The following is a 27,028-nucleotide window of genomic DNA, read 5'->3' as shown; positions in this document are numbered from 1 at the left end:
GACCCCTGTTCATATTTCTTTTTAAAGTACCTATCTTTTTGTTATATAGAAACAGGTAAAAATTACACAGCAGTCTGCACTGATGCTAGACCTAATCACCTGAGCTTTCCTATTCAAGGCCATGGACAAAAACACAAAACTTATAAAGCAATATATCACTTGTAAGCGAGACCATAAAACATTGTTGCAACTTGGCATTTTGGTTAACCATGCAGCCTGTAATCTTGATAAAACTGAGTGTCAGTACAATATAGATGTCGGCATTTCTAGGAAAACTGCCAACGTCCGTACTGAAGAACATCGGCACAAATAGATTAAGTGAACTCACGTTGACAAGGGATGGGTGCATCTTGTCGGTGAAGGAGCCATCTGGGAAGGAGACCATGTAGAACGGGGACCGAGTGATGTCTATGACACGACCCTTGTAGTAGCGTTGATTCTCGTGTCGAGCCCAAACCCACTGGCCCACCTGCGCCCCACACATCTGCACACAACCACAGTATTTGTAATAATTTTAAGTTTTTTACAATACCAATAAATTTGAAAATCAAGAATAATTACATTTCAAGTAACAGTACCTTGTCGTGGCGATGGTTGCTGTTGTGGCCCTGGCAGTTGAGCAGGAAGCGGGAGCCAGCGTTATTGTTTATTCGTATCTTGGCACCACGGTAAACGGCACACGGAACATGATACCAAGCTCCGCAGGCTGTGTCGCAGCACCGCAGGTAAACCTGCTCCCGTTGACACAGAGCACACTGCAACAAACCACAAAATGTGTTAACTGTGAAGCCATCATTTTCAATATTACAAAATGTATACACCATATTTGGACTAAAAATCTGGTTTTTTCACTCCTCTTCTTTAAAGACACACTGTGTCAACATGTCCGATTCTTATTAACAGACCATTTATCTCAGGAATGCTAATGTTGGTGGCTCAGAATGTACAAGTGCTTAGACTTTGTAACAAGTGATATGGATCACTGAATAGACTGGGAAAAGAATAACCTTACACAGTTCTATAGGCCAGATTGGAGGAAGATTGTCTCTACATTAGAGAAGTAAGGCACTTCCTTATTGTTGACTATTCACACATTAAGTTGTTACATAAAGTAAAAAAATAAATAAAAGTCCACTACCATTGCCAGTTTATCTTTCTTATTAAATTGGATTTATTCAGTTAAATGACATACTATCAAATATAAAAATAAATTTATTGATGTAAGTTTTAAATAGGTTCTTATCTATTATGTATTATTTGACTTGTACATTACAAGAATATAATTTTCTTATTAATCCTTCATTAAGCGCATAGACTGATAACATGGCGGACACCCATCATTCTACATGAAAGTGGTCCAGTTTTAAAGTGTGATTTAAGTGGGAAATTCAACAAAATGCCTACTTTTCTTCACAACAAACACAATCTTTAAAACTGTAAGTCCATTTATTTACCAAAAAACTACACTTAGAAGAACTCGAGAATACTTTTTTTCAAGGAAAAAAAATTTTAAGCTACTTAAATTAATCAATCTAAGCATAAACGTTCACTACAAAACAATTGTTTATCATTATTAATGATATTTGCAAAATATTTAATTTATACCATGAATTCACAAGCCTATAAAAATTAGACATACCATATGGAACAGTACACACGTCATACGGTGACCTACTTTTGAAACTGTGTGGTAATATATCAATGTATGACAAGTAGTCCGTGAGGTGCTAACAACATCGCTGACTGTGTGCAAACATCAGCAAACTCCTCACACTTGACCTACCATACTGCTGCTGCGCTGTGTGACACTGGACCACTGACCTTGACCTTGAGACTTGACTGTGCAACTGACAACCGGCAACCAACACTCTGGCTGTTATTTATCTACATCTGACTTCCATCACCTATCTAGTTTTAGGCTGTCTGGATCTTTCTACTTGACAAGGAACTAGATTACTCCTCAAAATCAAACAAAATTGTAACACTTTTTTTTTACTAATTAAGTATTAAATACAACATTTTATTCATGACAATAGCAATCAGTCAAAGCTAGAATAAAAAACTGTTTACCATTTTATTCATCAGGACAACAGCAATCAGCCAAAGCTAGAATAAAAAAACTGTTTACCATTTTATCATCACCAGAACCATTATATTGACAATAGGAGCCAGACAAACCAAGCTTTAAAAAACTGCTAACTTTCTATTTCTCCAGAACCATTATATTGACAATATATTGACATACTGACAACAGGTGCCAGAAAACCCCAGAATGTCAAAATATCCATGTGGAGCTTGCACCATAGGAGTGAAACACAAAGGAATACTGTGCACTGGAAACTGCAAACAGTGGTTCCATGCAGACTGTGTTAATCTTTCAAACAAAGAGTTTAAAAACTTGACCAAAACACATTCAACAACTTGGAATGTAGCAGTTGTGTGGATTTTCACTTCCCTACATGAAAACCGAGAATTCCACTCCTGTTTCTTCAAACAAGACTTCAAACATCAAAATGACTCCCCCATGTGACTCACTTAAAGAACTTGAAAGAAGTCTTGAAAAATGAGAAGCAAAATATGAAGAAAATGAGAAGCAAAAATAGTGAACATGAAAAACAATAATCTTAAAAAAGAAAATGTGCAGCTAAAATATATCTGCACTTGAAAGCCAAAATAGAGGAGCTTAATACAATGAATCAAAACATTGTATCCAATATGCTAGTCACTACAATTAAATAGCCTTGAAGCACAGCTAACGATAGACAATGCATGGAAGCACAATATTTTTGAAGAAAATGACAAAAACTCTCTGATATATTTTAAGTACAAATAAAAATTAAAGACCAAAAGGAAACAATTGCAATGCTGAACGCAAGTATCTTATGGAAATCACACAACAGCACAACATAGCATGTAGAAAACCCAAACTGAGCTCTCTACTGATCAGAAACTCCTCCTTCCAATATTTTTTGAAGAAATTGGCAGTTTTTAAAAAAACACTTCACTTGAAGTGAAATTCTCAAGCTTAGAAAGCATCCATCAAGAAATTAATGAATTACAAATGGCAAAGAAGAAACTGCTGAAAGGAAAATACCAAGCAAATCACAAACACACACAAAGCCAAATATAGTAGATCCCAAAGCCCAAACTGAGCTCTCTACTGATCAACCAACTCCTCTTCCCCCCTTCCACAACCATTCTCCCGGCTAAAAAAAAACCTTCCACACTTCACTTTACAAGAGAAATTCACCCCCTAGAAAGCATCATCAAGAATTCATCAGATTAAGAACTTACAAATGGCAAAGAAGAAACCTCTGAAAGGAAAATACAAATAATCACAACTCACAAATATAGTGCACTTAAGTCCATCTCAAAGCCTAGGTCAGTGAGCTCACCCCCAGTGCAGGAGCCAGACCAAAGATCTCCGACCATATTCTTTAAAAACCAGTAACAGCAAAAAGTAAACATCCCTTTCACCAGTACGCAAAACTTGATCAACAAAAAGAAATTACACACTTCTAACAGCCATCATCCAGGTATAATTCTTACAGAACACAGTCTTTTGCAAAAGTTAAAACTCCAAGAATAACCCTGCTCAACAGCTTTTCTAGGTCAAGCTCCAAACCAACACACACTTTTTTTAGAAAAAAAAAAACAAGTCAAAGATTGAAAAACATAGTACAAATATTAAAACCAGTAACAGGAAAAAGTAAACAACACAAATTTATCATTGCTCACGCACAACATTGATGGCCTTCAAACAAAATCGCTAGACAAAATCGAGAGACTGACATAATTTCCTACAGCTCTAATCCAGCTTTCAGACTGAATGTAGTCAAAAGTTGGCAAAACACAAGAATCCCTGGCTACAGTCTACTAGGTGGTTTTTACCAGACCAGCAACCGGGAAAGGAGTGGTGTTTTTTGCTAGCTTAAGCTTAAGACTAAAAAAAAGATTACAGTTAGTATCAATATCAAGCAATACATAGGAACTCATTTGTGAAACGATGCTCCTGAAAATTGAGCTGAGACAAGGATTTTTACAAACTGCTAACGCCACAACCAGCAACTTACTGCAGCAACTTACAAAATGCAATAGACATTTTATCAGCTGAGCTTGACAAAATTGTAGCCATTACATGACATGGTACTGAATGTAACAATCTTATGAAAGCAATGAAAACAGAAGATAAAATGGATAGCCATAGCATGGCTTGAGCAGACTTCATCTACCCGCAACCAGAATAACAAATCATAGCCAGACCTCTATAGATTTTATATCAAGAACATAAAAGAAATGGAAATAGCTACCAAAATAAACACAGACAGGCCTCTCAGACCACACGGGCCCAACTATGTACGATTCTCACAGATTCTACGAAACAGCCACTGACTCAAACAAAAAACAAAAAGAAGACAGTTTAATGCAAGAACAGTGCAAGAATTGAAGCACAATCTGGAATCCCAAGACTGGACTAAAGTCACTCTCACCGAGAAATGTTGGAAACTGCTTATAAAGCATTTATTGAGTGGAATTTTTCAAACCGCATTGAACATAGCATGTCCACTCAAGATAGTAAAGAAGAAAAGAAACCCCTACAAAAATATATGGGACAATGAAAGTCAGGGCCCTAAAATTATCAACTACTTAGAAGCACTGAATAAACAAATCATTACTGGCCACCCTGATGACAAAAAAGAAACAGCTCGAAGGAAAAAATGTTATGACATATAAACTCAAAACTCTTCGTAAACAGTGCAACTCTTCATTCATAGAACAGTCGGACAACAAATCAAAAGCTTGTGTGGAATGTAATAAATAATGAAAGAAAAGAAAAATCTTCAAAAAATCCACTCCACTAGAATCCTAAAAATAGAGGAAGAAATCGTTGACTCTCCAAATAACTATTGCCAATCATTTAAATTACTTCTTTGCTAGTCGCTGAACAGTCGCTGACCAGGAACAACTACCTCTAAATAACATCGACAACTGTAATAGCACCAAACAGACTAACAAACAAACACAAACACCAACAGCCTTCTCTGAAACCAACAAACAAGAAATTGGAAAAAATCATTGACTCTTTAAAAGCAAAAACATCAGCAGGGGAGGATGAGATCTCATCAAAATTGATCAAACAGTGCAAACACGAAATAATCACACACCCCACTGACTCACATCATTAATAAATCACTGTTCACAAGGAATAATTTTCCAAATGAACTAAAACTCGCAAAAATCTATCCGAAATTCAAATGTGGAACAACAAATGAAGCCACCAGCTACAGGCCAATTTCCCTAATCTCTACTACTTTTTCTAAAATACTGGAGCGAGAAATACTAAATTAGAGACTACTGGGCCACCTCAAGCAGCACAATCTCTCCACCCCTAGACAACACGGTTTTATAAAAAGACAGATCAACTTCAACAGCAATAGCTCAACTAATTGAAGAAATCATCGACAATTCTGGAAAAAGGACAAATTGCAACAAGCATATTTTTTGGATTTTAGTAAAGCGTTTTGACTGCCTTGACCATGAACTCATACTGAAAAAGTTAACACTCTCTTGGAGTCATTGACAAGGAATTGACTGGTTTAAAGACTACTTGAGCAACAGGGAACAAGTAGTAGAACTTACTTACTGAGCCAACGGGAACAAAGTAAAAAACACTACGAAAAAACACACGAAAGTTCCAAGCCACTACCAGTAAGCAGAGGAGTACCTCAAGGCTCCGTGCTTGGACCCTCTGTCTTGTACTTTCTCCTAACAAATGACTTCCCAAATTATCTCCAAAACCACTGTGAAATTGTAATGTATGCTGACGACACAGCTTTGATTTTAGCAAATAAGAACAAAGCTCAGCTAGATATAGACTCTTTTGTTGCATACTTAAGCATGTACTGGCTAAGCAATACTGCCACCTCAATGATTTAGTAAATGACTCAAAGACCCAACAGCTAGTCTTTTACACCTAACCCAAACCAATATGACGTGCTCCCAGAAATAACTACAATTAAATCAGGAAAGTACCTTGGTCTAACTGTTGATCAAAACCTCTCATGGGAACCTCACATCATCAACTCTGCCACAAACTTAATAGTAGCCTGTATGCAGTGAGAAGAATAAAACAAATCAGTAGCCCTCAAGTAGCTTTGACAGCATACCTTTCCCTATTTGAATGTCATCTCAGATATGGACTGGATAGCCTGGGGAGGTACGACAATTGGAAATCTTAAAAGGGTGCTCGTTATACAAAAAAGGGCTTGTCAGGACTCTAAGTGGATTAGGACCAATGGACTCATGCCGAGCAGCTTTCAGACATATAGGAATACTGACGATCATAGGACTCTATACCTAGAGACGATCTTATTTGCCACAAAAACAGGGCACGCAAGAACTGGCGACATCCACCCCTACAACACCAGACATAGAAACAACTTCGTCCTTGACCCTCATCATCTGACTCTGTTCGAGAAAAAACCATCGTATAAAGGAGCCATGTTCTTTAACAATCTACCTGACTACCTAAGAAAGCTTCCAGAGAAGAACTTCAAGACCTCCTTAAGAAGCTGGCTGCTGGAGCATCCATACTACAGTGTCCAGGAGTTCCTTCAGTGGAGGACAAGCGCTTTGTAATTTACATACACTGACTCATACACTGATTGTGACAAACACTGACCTTTGTTCTATTCTCTAAGAATATGCTCAATAAAGATATATTCTAATTCTATTCTAATTCTAATTCTAATATATCTAGCCCAATTAATTTGGTTTTATTGTAGGTCTTTGTCTCATAGAAGTCGAGTCATACGGGTTAGTATCTAGTAACTAGGCTGAATGCAGTGAGGTACAGTGTATACCGTGTGCCTAACACCATTACAATATGGTGATGCGACCACATTTATGTGATGACGCTGTGATTTACAATGTGTTGACTGCTGATAGTTCTGACATTTGAGGACATACAAGAAAATCAACCACACAAGAATGAGTCTTAGGATCAACGATGAATCTGCTGTTGATGACTATTCAATTTTATGATTTATACCTGGTGTGAAATACATATTAAAATATTAAGAAGTGGAAAAAGATCCCGAAAAATATTCATGAATCAACAGAAACTTGATGGTCCGTTTACCATAACCAAGAATGAGAGTGTATATATATATATAGAAACACTTTTATATGTGTATAATTATTTAAAAATAAATGTTCACTTTAAATTTACATTGCTGTTTAACCCTGGAACTGGCAAACGCCCGATATCGGGCGTTTTAGTCGCATCGTAGATGGCAGCACGGGCGTTTTAACATGTCTTTTATTTCTCAATATTACGTACTTAAAAAAACGATCAAAGATTATCGGTATTGATACCAATCGAAAGAGGAAGGTTCAATTTATGTAAATAATACACTAATAAATAATTTTATCATTTCGTTACACGTCCATACGTTTTATAATCTCTGAACTTTTTGTTTACATTCTTCCGCGTACCGCGCAAGTTGCGCGCGCAGCGATGAGTCAACTGGTTCATTCGGTTATTGTTATTTCGTCAGCTGCATGGTGTTCTGTCTGGTTTATTGTTTGTTTGAGCTCGTTGTAATGATGGCTGTGTATATGACACAATAATAGTAAGTTTTTTGTGCGTGTTTACATAATGGATCGTAATTTCCACGATCGTTCAAGTGGCATTCGACATGACTAGTTGAACATGAAATAAGCAGCGATGAGGATTCCGATTTAGACATTCAATCAGAACATAATTAAAAAAATATATAATACAAAATAAAAAAAATAGAAAACTAATATGAACTAATAGTTACAAGATTGTACAAACCCAAGTGAGCTTTGAAGTTCTTACTTTTGTTGGTAAGTAGCACTTTCGAATGTCAGTGTATGATTTTTGTATCGTTTACCACATGTAGAAATAAATACCTTATAAATTACGTGTTGTATTATTTTTACTCAGAATTAAATGCTCTTTCTTTTTTATATTTTGGATTTTTCATATCAATAACAACAACAATTTTACAAATCAAAAACTTTGAACTAACTTTTCTTTTTTATAAAATTTTTTTTCATGAAGAGGTATAGAGGTAAGTAAGGATGTTTTTTGTTTGTTTTAATTATATTATATGAAAAATGTTCCTTGAACAATGCTGAATAAATAAATATATAATATGACATAGGTACTTTAAAGTAAACATGTAATAATAAAATAAATATAAGGCAATGTATGAAGTACTAAAAACACTCCGCCACTGAGAGAAATATGACCGCCAGTTCCAGGGTTAAGATAGTAATGGGTATATTATGTTATGTAAATTTTAATAAATATGGGGTAAAAGGAGCTATATAAAGTTTAAATGTTTTATTACTCATATTTTAATAGATTTATTGTTATATTATAAGAAAGTTTAATTTTAAAGTATGATAGTCTACATATTCATAGCATTCTCCAATATTAAATTTTGTAAAGTTATGGTTTCAGTATTATATAATAACTAAAATGCAAGTATATTTATTTGTATTCTAGATATGTATGTGTTCTGAATACAATTCTCAATCTAAACAATGATTCAATGTTATTTGTCATCCTTAAACATTTTATTAATAATTTGGACACTGGCATTTGCTAATGTATGACATGTTGTACTAATTGTCACAAATAATATAGGCACCATTATAATACTATACTTTACTAGTTGAGAGCTCAAGATAATTAGTTGCCCTGTTCGTATACCCTGTTCAAAACAAATTGCAGAAGCAGTATGTGATTGCGGATTACTTAGGTCCTGTGAGACCTAGCAGCTAATTAATTGTTTGTTTACCCTGTGAGCAGTAATTTTGCTCACTGAATCAGATTCTTTATTTGTTGAGAAAATATTCTCAACAAAAATAAGTTTTTTGGCCTAGTTGGAGTAAATGAGCACAATTTCGGTTCCAACTTTGAATTCGGACCACGCTTGTGATACTGATTACATTGCATTAGCTTATAATTTAAAAATAATGTTGTATTTTAGTCTTTTCCAAAAGCTATTTAAATTATTTTACATATCTGTCTAAATTAAACACTGTTAGATATACATTTCTTGTTACAAACAAAATATTCTGTGTTGTATTACTCCTAAAAAATTCACTTTTGGAACAAGATAATTCAACTTCATTAACTAAGAAAAAAACACACAATTTTTAAAATTGCAATAATTAGACTTGAAAATAATAATTAATTCAAATACGTTTATGAAAATAAGTGGGATATTTATAATGTTTTTGAATTAACATTTTAAAATATTACAGAATTAGTTTGGCAAGTTGGTTGTGCTGGTTCAAGGTGGTTTCTAAAGCTATGAAGAGAGGGGCAACTACTAGAACTTAAGAAGCGTTTAGCCATTTGTTGATATTTCACCCTGCAAAACAAATACCATAAAAAGCTGTATTTAAATGAATAATGAAACTTACGAGGTTGTAGGTGGCAAATTGAGGAAGTTCAATCATCTCGCTGGTGGATGTTTTGCCATGGTTGAGGAACTTTGCATCCGGCATGAATAGTGCGCAGACAATGTGGACCCAACGTGAGTCAGTAGTACGCCGCAGCGCACCACCACGGATAGGACACAGACAGCACCTCTACACATACATTCAAATTGTTTGGTGCAAAATCTTAAAATAATTTGTGATTTATAAATTTAGAACACAGAAAAATAACTAAATTAAAATTATAACAATTGAAAATAAAATGTGCACAGCCTGTTACAAATGTTTATTTTGTCAGAAAGTGGAAAATTAAGAAATTAGCAAATATCCTCAGTTTGAGTTGTATCAGCTAACCATTCAACAACATTAAGCATATAGAGACCAGCATAACAAAAGTCAAGTTGCCTTCAAATACATTTGCTGAGAGAGGTTAACATTACAATCACCTCTTTCAACAACTGTAGTAGACACTTTATGAAAGAAACTATAATTCATTATTTAACTGGTCAATCACATGCATTGGATCCCTGAAGAGGTTAAACCAATGCTTTGCCATTAGGTAGAAACCGAAAGACAGGGGGAAGTGCTACCTTAAATCCTCTATGGCTAAATGGCTGAAACTAAATTTTCTGTTTGCGTCTAAATCATAACTACTGTAAACACTACTTTTACATAGTATAGCAAATAAATTTGAGATAAATTGATAAAATCAGATAATTGTTTTTTGCCACTAGTAAAGTTGAAAAGAAATGTATTAGTCCATTAATTTGATAAGTTATTCAGTACAATGCCTAAATGGTTCAGGGATGTAATTAATTATTGCAAGTAGTATTTAAGAAATGTTTATTTGAATTCCACTTCCTCACTCTTTTCAAGATTGGAAATCATTGTAATGACTATTCACTATGCCCTGACAAAATCTTGTCTTAAGTGAATGCATTAGCCCTCAATTTACTTTTTTAGTCTGTTCAAAGATAATCTTTTAAAATTAGTACGTTATAATTAAGTTGTTTTGACAACTTCAACTAAATCAGTATATTCTAAGTAGTTCAAAAATTAATAAGCTGTAAAACTAATCAATAAAAATCTGTTGGTTCTATAAAGTTTTGAGTTAAAATGAATAGTAAAGTTATCTTTACTCACAGCGTAGCACTGGTTAGCCTGACACTTGTCACACAACCAGTCAGCAAGGGGTGGTGGCGAGGGGTAGCAGGTAGTGTGCACACACACACTGCATGACGCACACACCACCAGGGGGGCAATCTGCGGGGTCTGGCGGCTGCACTGTGTATAGCTGGGCATCGTCACCTGACTCTCCGACGGTAACTCTCGGCTCCACTCTCGTGTCGTCCAGTCTGGCACCGTATTTCTGCCTCCCCACTGTCACACACAGCATCCATTCAGCTTTTGATATTAATTATCTCCATCCTTATTTATAGAATCAAGGATGTTGTCTGGTGTCATACACACAGTGACACAAGAGCTAAAATATTTTTTTTATTTCCTTTTAAAACTTATTACAATGTTCATATAAAGGTGAATTAGATTGAAATAAATAAGATGGAAAGCTCTTTTATGAAGATCATATCCGTTATGATAGTACGAAATAACACTCAATCGCTCATAAATCCTCAACCACAGTGTTAAGAATCAAGTTACATCTAAGAATACATGTTTCCGTACAATTTCCACTTACAGCAGTCACGATTTTTTATATTTTAAAATCTTTTCTATTTATAAAAAATTGCCTTTATTTCATTTAACAATTATTTCCCATTAATACTAGTTCAATTTTTCATTCCGTCTATTGATTGATATTGTTTTTGTACTTATAATTTAATTTTGTTATTAACAGTAAGGTTAATTACATGATTTTAAAACTTAACAATCTGTAACGCAAGATTAATTGGTTTATATTTACCAAAAGAGCTTGAAACCACATCTTCATTTCAAAATTGTAATTTTATTCATTTTGAGTTTTTAATAGAAAAGATATAAGAAGAAAATGTGGTTATAGATTACAAAAATGTATCGAATACATATTTTAAAAACATAAAACTTAAAGATACTTGGGTTCTAAAATATTTTAAATTTTCACAAAAGTTTGCTATTTCGAGAAATAATAGGGGATATCAATTTTAATCACTATAGATTTCAGGCATTGCAGATCAGCTGTAACTTGTGCCCATGCATGAAAAAGCATGAAAACATGAATCAATTTAGTAATTTAGTCCTAAAGTTTTAGTAAAAATAAAAGAGGAATAATTAATAGTTTTAAATACAGTCTTAATGTGTACTATGTTGATTTAGGTCTCAAAGAGAAAATAATTAGATACCAGTACATATAGTATAACAGTACTTGATCTCTTTGAGACCGAAATGTACATATTATTACACATTAAAAATGTATTTAAGTGTTAAAATATTACATTGAAATGGAAAAAGTACATATAATTTATTTACAAAAAATTAACTATTAAAACTTGTAATACATAAATACTGTAATGATGAGGAATGCCAAAACATGTTACAGTACTTTTACTAACACCAAAAAACCGACTCTACTTTTCTCTGACTGGGTTAAATGGACCACAAGTATCTCTCATATAGAAAAACTCTAATCAAACAGAAATTCCAATACAATATTTTAATATACAGAAAAATTCAATATTGATTTATATTCGTGGTTTTTTTAATAATAAATCATGTGGCTTACTATCCAGATGCAGCCAATAGACTCATTATTGCAATCCCTTACCGTTATTGCTTCAACTTACATTGTTGCCGGTATCCATGCTCCCATACACCGACAACCCTGGTATCTCCAGCATAATTTTGCACAAATTTCCTACTATATTAATATTATAAATAGACTCATAAATAAAACTAAACTTTGATATTTCCTCACCTTATCGGCAGTGAAGAGCACACACAGGGAACAGTGAGGGCTGGCGTGGCTGTTGTACCGGTTGATGGTCCTCTCCAGCTCCAGGTCTGTGTTGTTGGACATCATCAGCCTTAGGTGGAGCTCTGAACAAGTGCAAACAGATGCTATAGCTAGCAGCTATTTATTTACACAATACATATTTTAAACAATTTAATGTAAACGAGGACAGTTAGCTCGAACATGTTAAGATTAAATAACCATTGTAGACTAAATAGATAATGTAACTATTGAAAATCAGGAGTGGATTAAACCATTGAATATACATCACACTGGATTACTATCATCGTTTAAAAATAAATGCTGCTTACTGTCTGCACTGTAGGTAACAGATTAGCGGGGTTATATTGTATAACCATTAAAAGATTTTATCCTCTCTGTTTGCATAAAAATGAATTCAGTAAATAATATACTGATTAAGTTTTTTTTTCATTTTATAAAATCTGATGCAACAAATTTGGTAAAAAATAGCCTGTTTCTTTGGACATAGCCAAAACTTAAATGTGTACAGAAAGATGTTTTTGAAGAACCAACTTTTTTATAATAAAAAGCTGGTGAAATGAATATGGGCCAATCAAAGTCCAGGTCAGCCAAAAAGATTCGGGCAGAAGAGTGGGTGTGTGCGTGACACATTGCTGTCATGACTAGCTGGGTAAATAACATGTCCTTAATATAAATCACCAACACCAACTGCTGCTTCACTGCACTTTGCCAGTGCCCACTGCCGTGCCGACCGACTCAAGCCACTGCTATTAATCTCCTTCCACAATTACTAAAGTTTGTATTCACAATTCACTTACAGAAATCATTTGTACTTAATTCATTTCCCTTATGCAACCACTCTAATAGGTTAGTTTTAGATGTAATTGGGTTAATCAAGATATTGATTATCCACAATGGCTGCCCTCCTTTATTTCGGAGAACAGAGGTTTTAATGTACTAACATGTCCCAAAATAAAATGACAGCCGAATTTGATTGTTTTAGTGTCACAATACTTTAGTCTATAATGTTTTCTCTCATTTGAGGAAGAGAATAGATACAAGTGAATATAATAAATTTTGATTATAAAAAGGATTAGCACACTCAAGGCTATATGAATCTACTCACGTTCATTCGCGTCATTGCCAGCTTGAGTGGCAGTCCAGTCCTGGTCCGCTCTCATCAGTAGTGGGGGTGAACGGTCCGAGCCTGGAGCAGCACAGTATTGTTAGTGTCAATATATTGTAAACACAAATTATATTTCGTTTTCATGTTCATAAACAAAATATAATTTAGCTCATTTTACCAATTAAAAAAAAATTTAATAGTATTCAATTGTGAGTAGCTCAAAAGTAAATAAGGTAAAATTACACATATTATAACTGGGTAAGGATTAAAACACAAACCCAACCATAATTCATTGTTAATTTTAAAAGACAATATAAATGTTGCAGACACTTCCCAGTGTGAAGGGTTACAGCAAAAGGATTCACCTTTCGGTATGACAATAACCTAACACTAACTATAACAACAAATAAGTTAAGAAAGATCAAAAACTTATCCACATCAACAGATTGCAAAATCTCAAATCATTAATCTTTTCTTGTTAAACAACTAATGATATAAAAATTCCAAAACAATTATGGTGTCTTATGAAATATTAAACTGACAAAATAAATTTTTATAAAAGTCTTAGGTCTGATTTATCTGAAAATAATGTATTTCGTGTTTACCATTGTTTAATTGCACAAAAGATGTGGAGTAATAATTTATTAAATCATAAGTTTGAATACTAGTTTTAAAAATTTAATAAAATGTGACATGAATAACCTGTCAACAAATCCTCATGAAGTTAGGTCCTATATGTCCCATATGTAACTTTTTTTGGAGAAAACTGTTAGAACTAGATCAGAAGCGCAATTTTACGATAAGAAATAAGGCATTAACAACCATGTAAAAATGTTTTATTTTTTTAAATTTTAGTTATTTTATGAAGTTTTGACTTATTCCAGAAAAGCATGTTCTTTTAACATCAAATTTATATCATCAAATAATGACAGCAACAATAGAGGATCAACTGACAGTGTGATTTAGAAATCTTGTATACAACATTTGTTGTCTTAAATAAGCTGTCTCCTCTTTCTTTCACATGTTGTATAAAGGTGGTAGAAGGGTTAACTATTCAATACAACCTCCACGTTGACAGACAAAGAAACGAGAATTTAAAGTAAAGTAAAGAATGTCTTATTTTACCAGGCGAAGTTAGGGCTAAGAAGCCCTCTCTAACACTTAACCTGGGGACCAACGGCTTATAGGTGACTTCCGAACCACCACCAATGGCCGGGCAGGCGGGCCACTTGCAAGGACAGGATCGCTCAGCGGTCACCTATCCAAGCAGCAGCCACGCTCGACGTTGCTTGATCTGGTTATCTTGCGATAACCGCTGTACCCACTACACTGTGCCATTGGCACAATTGAAATTATGTACAGAATTTCAATCTGTACATAACAGAACTCTACTGGCTGTGAATACATGTAGCCTATAGTCCATTTTTATTTTTTATTTTTAGGTAATTTTTTTATCCGTTTAAGATCAACTCAAATTACAATAAGATTTTGTTTACAACTTGTGCAAAGCACTTTGTTAAAAATGATATTTTTTACATAAAATTATTTAGCGTAAAGCATTCCGTTTTCATAAATACAAAAGGTTGAAGGTTTTTCAATGTAATCCACTCAAAAATAGCAGCTTTCTTGGTGAATCCACAAGTTTCAGCACTTAACATATGAGCTAAGTGCTAGTTTTCCTAAAATAATGAATTTTACCAAACACTAGCTGTTGAGTAAAAGCTCAGTAATTTGTATCTATTTCTGATAACCATAAAAATCAGTTTACACAGTCTAGCAAATACTGACAGGTAATTCACCATTAAACTAAATCAAAACTGATCATTGTTATTACACACTATGTGACAAATTGCTGAATTTTATTTGGATATTTACTGGACAGGCCCTGTAAGTTATCTCTGCTCTTGGCTCATAAAGAAATTAAATGTAAAATAACTTTTACACATCACATTCAATAAAAAATATGGAAAATTTGATTAATAAATTAAATTTACTTTTTTGTTATTGCATATTTATGTAATATACAGGGTTTAAAAGTCCTACACGGGCTTGATAATTCCCGAACGATTACAGGTAACGTAATAAAACTTTGTTTATCAGTACTGCTCCTATAAATCTACTTTTTGAAGTAACTACCATTTATTTATCATGTCAGGGGGATGGCCTACAAGGAGTCAGAAGGAAATCTAAAATTAGAGCATATGAATAGTACATCAAATTAAAAGTTTCTATTAGTAGAGTATAATGCCGCATATCCAACATGAAAAGGTTCACTTTTTACAAAATTACACTGATTTAAATTTGAAACATTTACAATGTAGGTACTGTCCTAAGTGGTTTAATATTCTCGTCTTAGAAATCAGTTGTTCACTTTTATAAAATCTTAAAGGTGTAATTTAGTCTCTATGAAATATTTAAATTGTATGATAGTTATTGAAGTATTAACAAGCATGTTGTGTACCAAGTGATATGCCTAGCTATCCGTGCATTGGTAGATAAAAAGTAATAGTGTCAATCTTTGTGAAATTCTCCCAAAATACCCATCTACAGATAAGACATTCTCAAGGTCTTATAATAATTTCCATTTAATTCTTGATAACTTGAAAACAGTCCTTTGTCAATAGATAAGGAACCTGTACTGCATAGACTTAACAGAAATTCAATTGGTCAGTGATGATGGAATGTACATAAGTATGAACCACTTCATCAATCGGCAAAGTTAATCTTTGTTTTTCACTATACTGAAAACCATTCAAATCAGTTAATCTGACTTTTCAGACACCCATTGTGAGACCATTTCTTATCCCCCAACTGTCTAATCAGTCTAGTGAGAATTACATCAAGCTCGACAATTCTCTTCATCAAAAATAGTCAGTCAGTTTTAATCTCTACCATGGATTTGCCTGTACTTATAACCAAAATATAATTACATTAACAGACCTACATCCAACACTTTCCTGCATTCCTGCTAATACTTCTTCAAAGGTATCAGCTTTACTCAGTACATTAGTTAAGGAAATACAATTCCGTTCTATAATTTAATAATATTGTACTTAAAAAAATTCACATACTGATGTCTAAGCATTATCCTCAATATTAAATGTTAAACTATTTTAACCCTTTTATTAGTGCTATGAAGCCTATGTGGTAGTTGTGAATTATATATATATCAGACAAAATTATTAATATTACTGACTGCAAATCAAAGGATTAAAACGTCACATACTGAATAATATTTGCAAGGATGATAATTTATATACGGGGGGTGTTTTTTAAGTAAGGGCCGTTCTCCCGTACACGGTAGTAGTTCGCGTTCCTGCCGTAACGAGCGTGCGCCCCGCCTCCCGGCATTCCTAGCGAACAACTTCATGTCAGTTGCGGCTCTGTAGCTAACCTGTATGCATTACTGTGGATCTTTATAAAATGTTTTAGATTATCGAATCACCCGCCACGTGTGAGATTCGGTCAGTGATACGATTTTTGACTGCAAGAAACATGTCGGCTGCTGACATTCACCGTCAGCTTTGTGAGGTGTACGGTGCCAAGGCAATGAGTGAAGGTAAAGTGCGGAAATGGGTCCGAGAATTTAAAGATGGCCGCGAAAATGTCCACGATGAAGATCGCTCAGGCCGGCCATCTGTGATCACGGGAGATTTGGTTACTGCAGTTGACGCAAAAATTTATGAGGACCGACGGTTCACAATAACCACTCTCTCTATGGAATTTCCTCAAGTGTCCAGGTCAGTACTGTACAAAATTGTGTCAGAAAACCTAAACTTTAAAAAATTGTGCTCAAGATGGGTACCCAAACTCCTCACTGAGGATTACAAAAAAAAGAGATTAAGCAGTTCTTTGACTTTCTTGACCCGCTACGACTAGGAAGGAGACGACATGTTGAGTCGAATTGTCACAGGAGATGAAACATGGGTATCCCATATCACTCCTGAATCAAAGCAACAGTCCATGGAATGGCGGCACACAACATCTCCAGTCAAAGTCAAAGCCAAGCAAACGCTGCCGCGGCGCAAAGTTATGGCAACTGTGTTCTGGGACAGGCGCGGTGTTTTGCTAGTGGACTTTATGCCGCGAGGAATGACGATTAACTCAGAAACCTACTGCGCAACCCTGGCCAGTCTCTGACGCGCCATTCAGAACAAAAGACGCGGCATGCTGACAAAGGGAATTCTGCTCCTCCACGACAATGCAAGGCCTCACACCGCTGCTCGGACACAGGAAATGATCGACTCTTTTGGCTGGGAAGTTTTGAATCATCCGCCGTACAGCCCCGACCTTGCTCCGAGCGATTTCCACCTTTTTCGGTAATTGAAAAATCATCTTGGCGGGAAGCGCTACAATGACGATGAAGAAGTCAAGACGGCCGTGAACTCCTGGTTGTCAGAGCAGGCGGCAAATTTCTTTGAAGAGGGATTTCAAAACTTAGTTTTAAGATATGATAAGTGCCTTAACAAACAAGGCAACTATGTAGAAAAATAAAAAAAGTATGTAGATTCTGAAAATAAATGTATTTTGAAAAAAATAATTGTTGTTTATTTAAAAAAAAAAAACGGCCCTTACTTAAAAAACAGCCCTCGTATTTCAAAGTAATAATTAAAAAGGTATATGAAATGTGTTCTGTTTTTTCTGCTCTTTATGATGATTGTATGAGAAAATCATAAAAAATAATATACTGGAATTTTATGTACACATACAAAAAAGATGAAACTTTTGTTATGATGTAAAACCATTTTTATAGAAATAAAAATAAAAATGTAATTATATTTTTCTGTAATTATTCCTTTTAAAAAAGTAACAAAATATGACTTCAGATAAGAAATAGTTTGAATTTTGTTTCTGACAACAGGTCAGACTCCCTAGCACTAAAAGAGGTAAACTTTATATACAACTCAAAGTAAAACCCATATTATAGCCTTATCAATTACAGTGTATTACTAATAAAGAAATAAATCATAAAATATACTTGAAAACTATCAAAAGTGAAATTTAAAGGTTACTTTTTCACTTCTGGTAGTTACAAATGCTGGTACTCACAGGTGGGTGAGCTCTGTATGCTGTTCCATGAGTTGTTCATGCTGTCAAAGCTCGTCTCGCTCCGAGACTGGTAGTTTTCCAGCCTGGGTAGTCGTTGGCTATGGAATTGCTCTTCCTGACTCTCATACAGATCAACGGCTGATGGTAGCGTCTCCACACGGCACGCAGTGGTCTCAGAGATCACGGTCCCGTGGTCCATGTTGAAGATCTGCCGGTCACTATCGTTCTGTCGGTCACTACCATAACTATTGTTATCTGGAGCAAACGTCCTGTTTGGGGACAACATTTCACTGTCATCACTCTCTCGATTACCGTTAAGCGATTTGCTGGGAACTTTCACACATATTACACGTTGTTGAGGAACGTTGCGGATCTGGATGGGTTTGCCTGCTGTGAGTAAGGTACTGACACTGTTGCTGATGGTCTTCATCACCGCAGTGGTCTGCAACTTTCCTCGAGAGTGGAGAGGAGAACTACCTCCAGACTGAGGGGAGCCGTTGGGCGTACCCAGTGCCCTAAGGATCACTGGGGAGTGCAGGGGAGACTGGTTTGGAGTCATCCTCCCGGATACAGATACCAACAGGGGTTTCTTGCACATTATTTGACTTTGATTGACGTTGACTATTGTAATGGTCTGTGGTACATTATTCTGGGGGCTCTGAGCCTGTGGGGAGATCTGGTACTGGTTTACTTGTTGTTGGTAGTTGCTCAGTTGAGGCATCTGATTGTGAATTTGGTTGACATTGTGATTCTGAACCAATGATCGATTCAGGGACAGATCCGGCATCTGTGGGTTCTGCATTGGTGATCGATTCAGATTCACAGATTGACCTTGCATTTGGGTCATCTGATTCTGAGGAGGGGACCGATTTATCACCTGACTATTATGGTTGGGTGATAACATGTGGGTGGGAGATGGACTCTGCATCTGATTTTGCACCGGAGATTGGACCATCAAGTTAGTCATCTGGGCCATACTTTGAATTGGTGATCGATTAACAGAAGAACCCTGCATTTGAGACTGATTCTGGATAGGTGACCTGTTCATCTGGTACTGGTTTTGGTTCATGTTTTGTACTGGAGATCTCATCGGTGTATGAGTGGGACTTTCCATTGAATATCGGTTCAAATTTTGGCCTTGGACAAAGGACTGGTTGTGGATCGGTGAAAGGTTGAGGTTTTGTTGCATCTGACATTGGCTTTGGATGGGTGATCTGTTCATGGTTTGCTGCTGCATGTGATGGTTGTGTACTGGTGACTGTGGGGGCTGCATCTGAGTTTGTGACATCTGCATGTTGCTTTGCTGGTGTAGGCCTACAGTCTGACCCATGTGGTTGTAATGCTGGGAATACTGTCCATACTGTTGTTGTGTGTGGAAAGTTTGAGGCTGGTTCATGAATGTCTGATTCTGACCGTATGAAGAATATGAGTGCTCTTGAGCCTGTGGAGAGTATTTCTTCTCTGGAGGAGAGACAGTCAGAGATGTGTTCTGTTGCCCATAGGTGGTAAATCCAGGAGGCATCAATTGGTTAGTACAGGCAATATGATTATTACCAACCACTGCATTCTTGTTTTGTTCCAAATTAGGGTCCTTAGGCTCTTTTGGTTTCCTTTTCCTTCTAACTTTTACTTTAGTGTCAGGGTTGTTGGGATCCTTTTCTTTCTTCACTTTATTTTTAGACCCAGGAGGTCTTCCACGCTTTTTCACAAATTTGACATACTGCTCAAGGAATTTTTCATGTTTAACTTCTTGCAGTTGATTTGGAAAACTTGATTTACCTTCACTACCAAATATTTCAGACTCACTTTCATTTAACAACTTGCTTCCATTTTCACTGCCTCCAATAGTTTTGATCTCATTTTCGCTACCAGACATAAACTTACTCTCATTTTCACTATCGGACACTGACTTCTTTATACCATCTTGATTTGGCTCGTTGGGTTCCACTTTTATTTTCCGAGGTCTTCCACACTTCCTCTTTTCTGATGGATCTTTCACTTCCTTCTTCACTCTTCGCTGTTTCGGTTTCTTCTCTTCATCATCATCATCGTCATCATCCGATCCTTTTCTTTTCTTCTTCTTTCCTTTCTTCTTTGAAGCATGTTTTGAACCATCATCCAACATGAAAGCGTCATCAATTTCTAAAATAAAAAAGATATTACTAGTAACCAGAATTCAATGGTAATTAATATATTATCACCAGTATTGATAGCAAGTAACGTGTCAATGTAGAAGATTGATTAGTTTTAAATAGAAGTGCACATTTTTAACATTTTAGGTTCATAATGTCATTGATGTGTTCTTATTCTATAACAAACAAAACTACAAATAAATACAACAGAAGTACAATAACCAAAATGCAAGCAGGTAAGAAGCAAATTACAAGCATTCTACTATTATACATAAAAACATTCTATGAGACATTTGGAGTAAAATATGCTTAGTACGAGCCAGCCAACAGCCAAGAAATTGAAGATAACTCTCCTTCTTCAATATCAGAATGATGTATTTTTGCCTATTCCAACCAAACAAGAGGTCACCATGGTGTGTATTTTGATTCAAATTAATAATAGCCTCAATCCACTTAAAAATAGTATTTATAATTTTCCCATTCCTAATTGTGAGAAGACATATTGAAAATCTAAATAACAAATTGAAATGAAAATATTCAATTTCATGGGCTTTTATCATGAGCTGATAGAAACACTACTTGATTTAATAGAGACTCGCAGCCAGTTGGTGGAGATGGAGGACGCATGGTCTAAGGCATCAGACTTTGGGTCTGAGTAGACTAGCAAATTCACTGCAATGAACAAACATAGTCATAGAAACTACAAACTTCATAGACTGTTGCACTTTTTATCAGTACTGTCTACCTTGTACTGTAACACCTCTTCTCTTTATTCTGTTTGATATGATCCTCACACAAGCCAGTAGCACATGAGGGTAGACAAAATACGGTAAACTGAAGATCAGCCTTAAAAAATGTATTTATTGTTTAAATATGTAAAAGTTAGTATAAAATGTAATTAACATTTTATTAGACAATATTTATGTGATAACAATTAATATCACTAACAGTCTCCAGTGGGGGACTATGCTGATGACCTAGCAGTTGTTGAAACTGGCAATACTGAACACGAACAAAGTGCATTTGCTAATAAGACAAAGAATAGAATAAGCATCTGGATGAGGGAACACATGCTGAAGTTTGCTCTTCAGAAGACAGACATAGTGATCAGTGGAGTGCTCCAGACACCATTATCACTTGTTTTAGAAATGGCTTCACAGTATAATGTCAAGGAGATCTGGTGTATTTGAGTGTGGATGGACCAGCGTAAGAATGTTCAGGAACACATAAGTGTTCCACAGAGCAAAGGTATGAGCGATGGCTCTTGGGTAACTTATGGCTAGTATTAGAAATCCAAAGCAGGACTCAAGACGGTTACTCACATCTGTTATTATCTCAATAAAGGTATAGAACCTAAGAGTGTGCAGCAGATATAGCAGTATCCACTGAGACAGGATTCGTAATAACAAGTGTCAATCACATGCAGCTGATGGTCAGAGAAAGTTTGAAGGTTCATTCATGGGGCCATGAGAAGAGAGGAGGCCAGGGCAGAGCTCATGAGAAAATAGCAGGAGAGACTGATCTCTACAGAAAATGTGGCCACACTCATTCTGGAGAGTAGAGCGTACTCTTTATGCAAGTAGCCAGTGGCAACCAGAGAGAGGCAATGGTAGGCAGCACATGACAGTAGGAAACAGTTAAGAAAATGCTATAAAATGAAGACACCTGGGAAGACATTACAAGAATGATCAGGAGGATCACGAGACGCAAAACCGGAGACAAGCCATGGGTTTGACAAGGATTTTGCAACCTTAAACATGAGATAGTATTATCTCCCTTGCCCCCTTTTACTGGAAGAGACTTAAACAAAACCTCCTGTCTTCCATAATGACAACTGAGATTGTGCCTATTATCTGTCCATGGTAGATGTAACATGGGATCTCGACAGGATGTAGCTCCTACCAGCAACCTTACACATCCTGAATATCCTCTTACTCCGGAATCAAGTGCACAGGTCCTTTTAGAAATAAGTATAAAAAGTGATTTCTCAGCTTTTTGTTTAAGTGAACAACAAAAACAACATTAAAAACACATACACATTCTTGGAAGAATACTTAATTGGCGAAAACATATAAAATAATCTATTCAACACAGAAATATTAAGGATTTTAATAATTCTTATTATGTTATATCATAGTAATTTTTCTTATTGTTTTCAAATTAAATTTGTTTAACTCCTTAACTTCTGATTAATTTTTTTTTTACTTACCATTACAATATAAATTAAATGTATATATTTGTATACTAAATTATCATTTCATGTATATTAATCCACTTAAATTCCTTTATTAATTCATTATAGTTAAATTTATTTTTCCCATAAAATCGATGTTGCATCAGTATTTTATGGGACTGTACGACAGTGAGTGTGTGACTCATGGCACACGGCGGCCGAGTGGCGGTCATTGTCCCGGATTCTCGGAAACAATAACAGACGCGTATTTCCCCAAATCCTCTCCCACGCCTGGCCCCTCAGTACCGTTCCTACCTCGTTCCGCTCGCTTGTGCCCGTGTTGTATGTGTAGTGTACTGTATTGTTTGCTTCTGTTCTGCAATCGTGCTTCAGATAGTGTGCTTCATTTGTGTTGTGCGTTTGTTTTTATCTACGCGATGGCAACAAAACGTAAAAATGTTGTAGTGACAATGGAAAAGAGACTAGAGGCATTAGGTAGGATTGATAAAGGCAAATCTTTAAAAACAATTGCAGCATCTTATGGTGTCGGTACATCTACAGTATCGGATTGGAAAAAAAATAGGACAAAAATCAAAGAATTTTGTTTCAAGATTATAACAAAAGACAGTTTGGGCAATTGGTGCAAAGCTAAGAAAGCTAAAAACGAGACTCTTGACGATGCTTTGTATGTTTGGTTTTGTGCGGAAAGGGAACGTGGTTTACCAGTGTCTGGGCCTATCATTAAAAAAAAGGCAATCAAGCTGAATAAACAGTTGCCTGATTGTGAACCAAATTTTACTGCGAGTCAAGGATGGTTGGATAGGTGGAAAAAACGGCATGGTATTCGCCAACTATCTATCACAGGAGAAAGTCTATCTGGGGACAACAGCACTGCTGATGACTATAAAAACAAGTTTTTGGATTTTGTTAAAGAAGAAAATTTAACACCGGTAGATCAAATATATAACGCCGGTGAGACGGGTCTGTTTTACAGAATGTTGCCGAGCAAAACTTTGGCCTCAAAAACTGAAAAAGACGCAAAGGGATACAAAAAAAAGCAAAGACCGATTGAAAATAATGGCCTGCAGCAATGCTTCAGGGAAGCATAAATTTCCTCTACTCTTAATAGGAAAAGCGAAAAATCCGTGAGCACTGAAAAACATAAATCGGGATTCTCTACCAGTTGTCTACAAGTCTCAAAGAAGTACATGGATGGACAGTAACACTTTTAAAAACTGGTTTTTTTATTGTTTTGTGCCAGGTGTGACGAAATATTTAAAAGATCGTGGGTTGCCAATTAAAGCTGTCCTAATAATTGAAAATGCTCCTTCACATCCGTCTGCAGATGTGCTGGTCAGTGGGGACATTACCGTCAAGTTTTTGCCGCATAATATAACAGCGCTATTACAGCCCATGGGTTCTCGAGAAAATCAAGAAGGTTTACAGAAGACAGATGCTAAGCACAATCATTGACAATGAAGGAAAACACGGTGTAGTTGAGATTCTCAAAAAATTTAATATGAAAACTGTAATTTACATGATTGCAGAATCTTGGGAACAAGTGACTAGAATCAGCTTAATTAAATCTTGGAAAAAAACTGTAGAAGGGTGTATGCGACTTGCCTAAAAATATAATTCAACCAGTGGGGAACCGTAATATGGAAAATGACTCTCCAGACGATGTCCAGCCCCAAGAACTTTTGGATATGTTCCAAAATATTGATGGCTTCTCTGAAGTCGATGAAAATTACATTACTCTGTGGTTAGGGGCAGAGAAACATCGCCGGCTGAATTGCTCATGTTGAAGAGACTGTGGGATCGCACAGCACGCAAACGGCAGACGACATTGGCACAACCAAAGCTGACTGAGTTTTTTACCAGGAAATGAACAGTTATAAATGTACTGTAAGGATTAATAATAATTAAATGTGCATATGTTTGATGTTTTTACAATTATAAAGGAGTTTATCTATAAGTATACGTATTTTATTAATTTTTATCTAAGTCCCGGTCCCGATTAATCCGACTTATCGAGGTTCCACTGTAATACTTAATTCCTGAGGACGAAATTCTCTTCTTTGCCTAGTAAACAAACAAAAAAGAAATATACAACGGAAAAAGAAAACAACAATTCAATAATGTTGCTATATAAGTGGTTACAAATTCACAGACAGTTGAGTTGCACTGCTGTAGACCGCATGAGAACAATCCTGTCACCACATCACGGCAGTGTTTGGTGGCACTTCACTCTTAACACTATAAATGGACTATAAGTTACTAGAAAATTCAATTAATTAAAATCAGTATGATTCTACTGTAAGGTAAAAGTAAAACCAATAAACCACACATTTGAATGCCACTTTGAAGATATATCATGGCACAAGTAAAAAAGGTGAACAAAACAATAAGTCTAGCAAATCCTAATATAGACAAAGTCAAACCTCTAACCATAGAACTGGCATTTACTCAGAGGCATCTGTGAAAGTAGCAGCCCCTAGGTGATGAAAAAAAATATCTTTAATTCAATAAAAAGACTGAATTTTTAAAATTTTCTTTTACTTAATTTTTTTATTTGCTGTAAACAAACTGGCACAATTGTTGTATTATTCTGTACATCTGTTTAATGAATTAAGTAAAACTATTATGTCAGTTTCCCCACAAATTGGGATATTTTGTTTCGATAGGTGGGTAACAATGTTAAGTTGGCAGCAACACAGAGTAAGTTCATTGTTGTCTGTCTGGCTAGAAGTGTAAAGTGATGCTCTTTATATCTGTTATTTGTTTGTGTGTGTTTTTAAATTGTTTACAACCCAGCAACAAGTTTACATCCTTCAGTTGTAGTGGAAGCATAATAAAAAATACTGCTATAATAATTAAAGAATTTAGTGGTAAATATTCAGGTGTCGCGATACCCACACAACAGTATATGCGCAAGTTAAATAAGAAATTTGAAAACACAGGAAGCGTTTTAAATGCCACAAAGTGTGGTTGTCCACGATCAATTTGCAACGATGAAAACCTGCAGACAGTTGCTCAAGCTTTTGTAGCCAGTCCCGGTAAATCGACTCATAAGGCACCTGCTGAACTAGAAATATCAAGAAGAAGCGTGTAAAGAATGTTAAAGCAATTAAAATTTAAGCCATACCGTCTATCTTTACTCTAAGCGCTTCACAAGGATGATTCCGATGGACGATTGGAATTCTGTGAATTATCTGCTCAGAGGTCTGACCAAATTTCTTGCGATCAGTTTTTGGTGTGATGAGGCATGTTTCAAACTAAATAGAAGTGTTAATCGGCATAACTGTGTCTACTGGTCAGATGTAAATCCTCATAACGTAATCCAAGCAGAACTCAATGTACCTGGTGTTATGGTTTTGGGAGGTATTTCGAGTACTGCAATGATTGGTCCTTAAAAAAGAATTTCTTCAAGGAAATGTTAACTCAGAAAGTTACAGTTGCTGCAAGAAGTAGTAGTTCCCGAGCTCAGAAACAATCCTGTTTTCAATATTCATTTGCTCACCTGGCAACAAGTTGGTGCCCCAGCAGATTTAGGTATCCAAGTCAGAGATTTTTTTAAATAACTCGAATGGATTGGTCGCTGCACGGTATAATTGATTGGCCTGTGTGCTCATCAGACCTGACCCCATGTGATTTTTCACTGTGGGGTATTATAAAGGAAACTGTGTATGCTTAAAATAAGCAAAATCTTGACAAACTTAGAAACCTAATTAGAAATGCATTTGGATAAACCTTTATTGCTAAACATTCGCAATTCTGTTCTCAGTCGTTACATGAAGTCTATACAAAATCAAGGTGGACATTCCTAACAACTACTATAACATTGTATGGTAATATGTCAGTAATTTCATATAATAAATTTGTTTTCTTGCCTAAAAGTGTTTTATTTTAATTAACCTATAACGCCTTTAAATTTATCTTCTGGGGAAACTGAAATATGCGCCACCCTATATGTATATATATCCCCAGAAGATAAATTTAAAGGCGTTATAGGTTAATAAAAATAAAAATGTGTGTGGATATATATGTAGCCTATATATGTAGATATATATGAACGCATGTATGCATGCATGCACACGCACACACTCTCTCTCACACACACACATACTATAATATCAAAGACA

At 35.6% G+C, this 27,028-nt stretch overlaps 1 protein-coding gene across 3 annotated transcripts in view; it reads right to left on the bottom strand.

Moving 5' to 3' along the window:
• Window positions 1-27,028, bottom strand: part of LOC124369444 (lysine-specific demethylase 4A-like) — a 71,686-nt gene that overhangs the window by 16,957 nt on the left and 27,701 nt on the right. For all 3 annotated transcript variants that reach the window (XM_046827452.1, XM_046827456.1, XM_046827459.1), the window contains 7 exons: window positions 18,582-20,723; window positions 13,533-13,613; window positions 12,389-12,510; window positions 10,624-10,860; window positions 9,466-9,633; window positions 579-755; window positions 329-484 (listed from right to left, as the gene is read on the bottom strand). In XM_046827452.1, coding sequence (XP_046683408.1) covers window positions 329-484; window positions 579-755; window positions 9,466-9,633; window positions 10,624-10,860; window positions 12,389-12,510; window positions 13,533-13,613; window positions 18,582-20,723 — 3,083 coding nt within the window. The remainder of the gene's footprint in view (window positions 1-328; window positions 485-578; window positions 756-9,465; window positions 9,634-10,623; window positions 10,861-12,388; window positions 12,511-13,532; window positions 13,614-18,581; window positions 20,724-27,028) is intronic.

Source organism: Homalodisca vitripennis, chromosome 1 (assembly GCF_021130785.1).
Source record: "Homalodisca vitripennis isolate AUS2020 chromosome 1, UT_GWSS_2.1, whole genome shotgun sequence".
In the NCBI taxonomy this organism is placed as follows: Eukaryota; Metazoa; Arthropoda; class Insecta; order Hemiptera; family Cicadellidae; genus Homalodisca; species Homalodisca vitripennis.
This window is presented reverse-complemented; position numbering and strand designations above follow the sequence as displayed.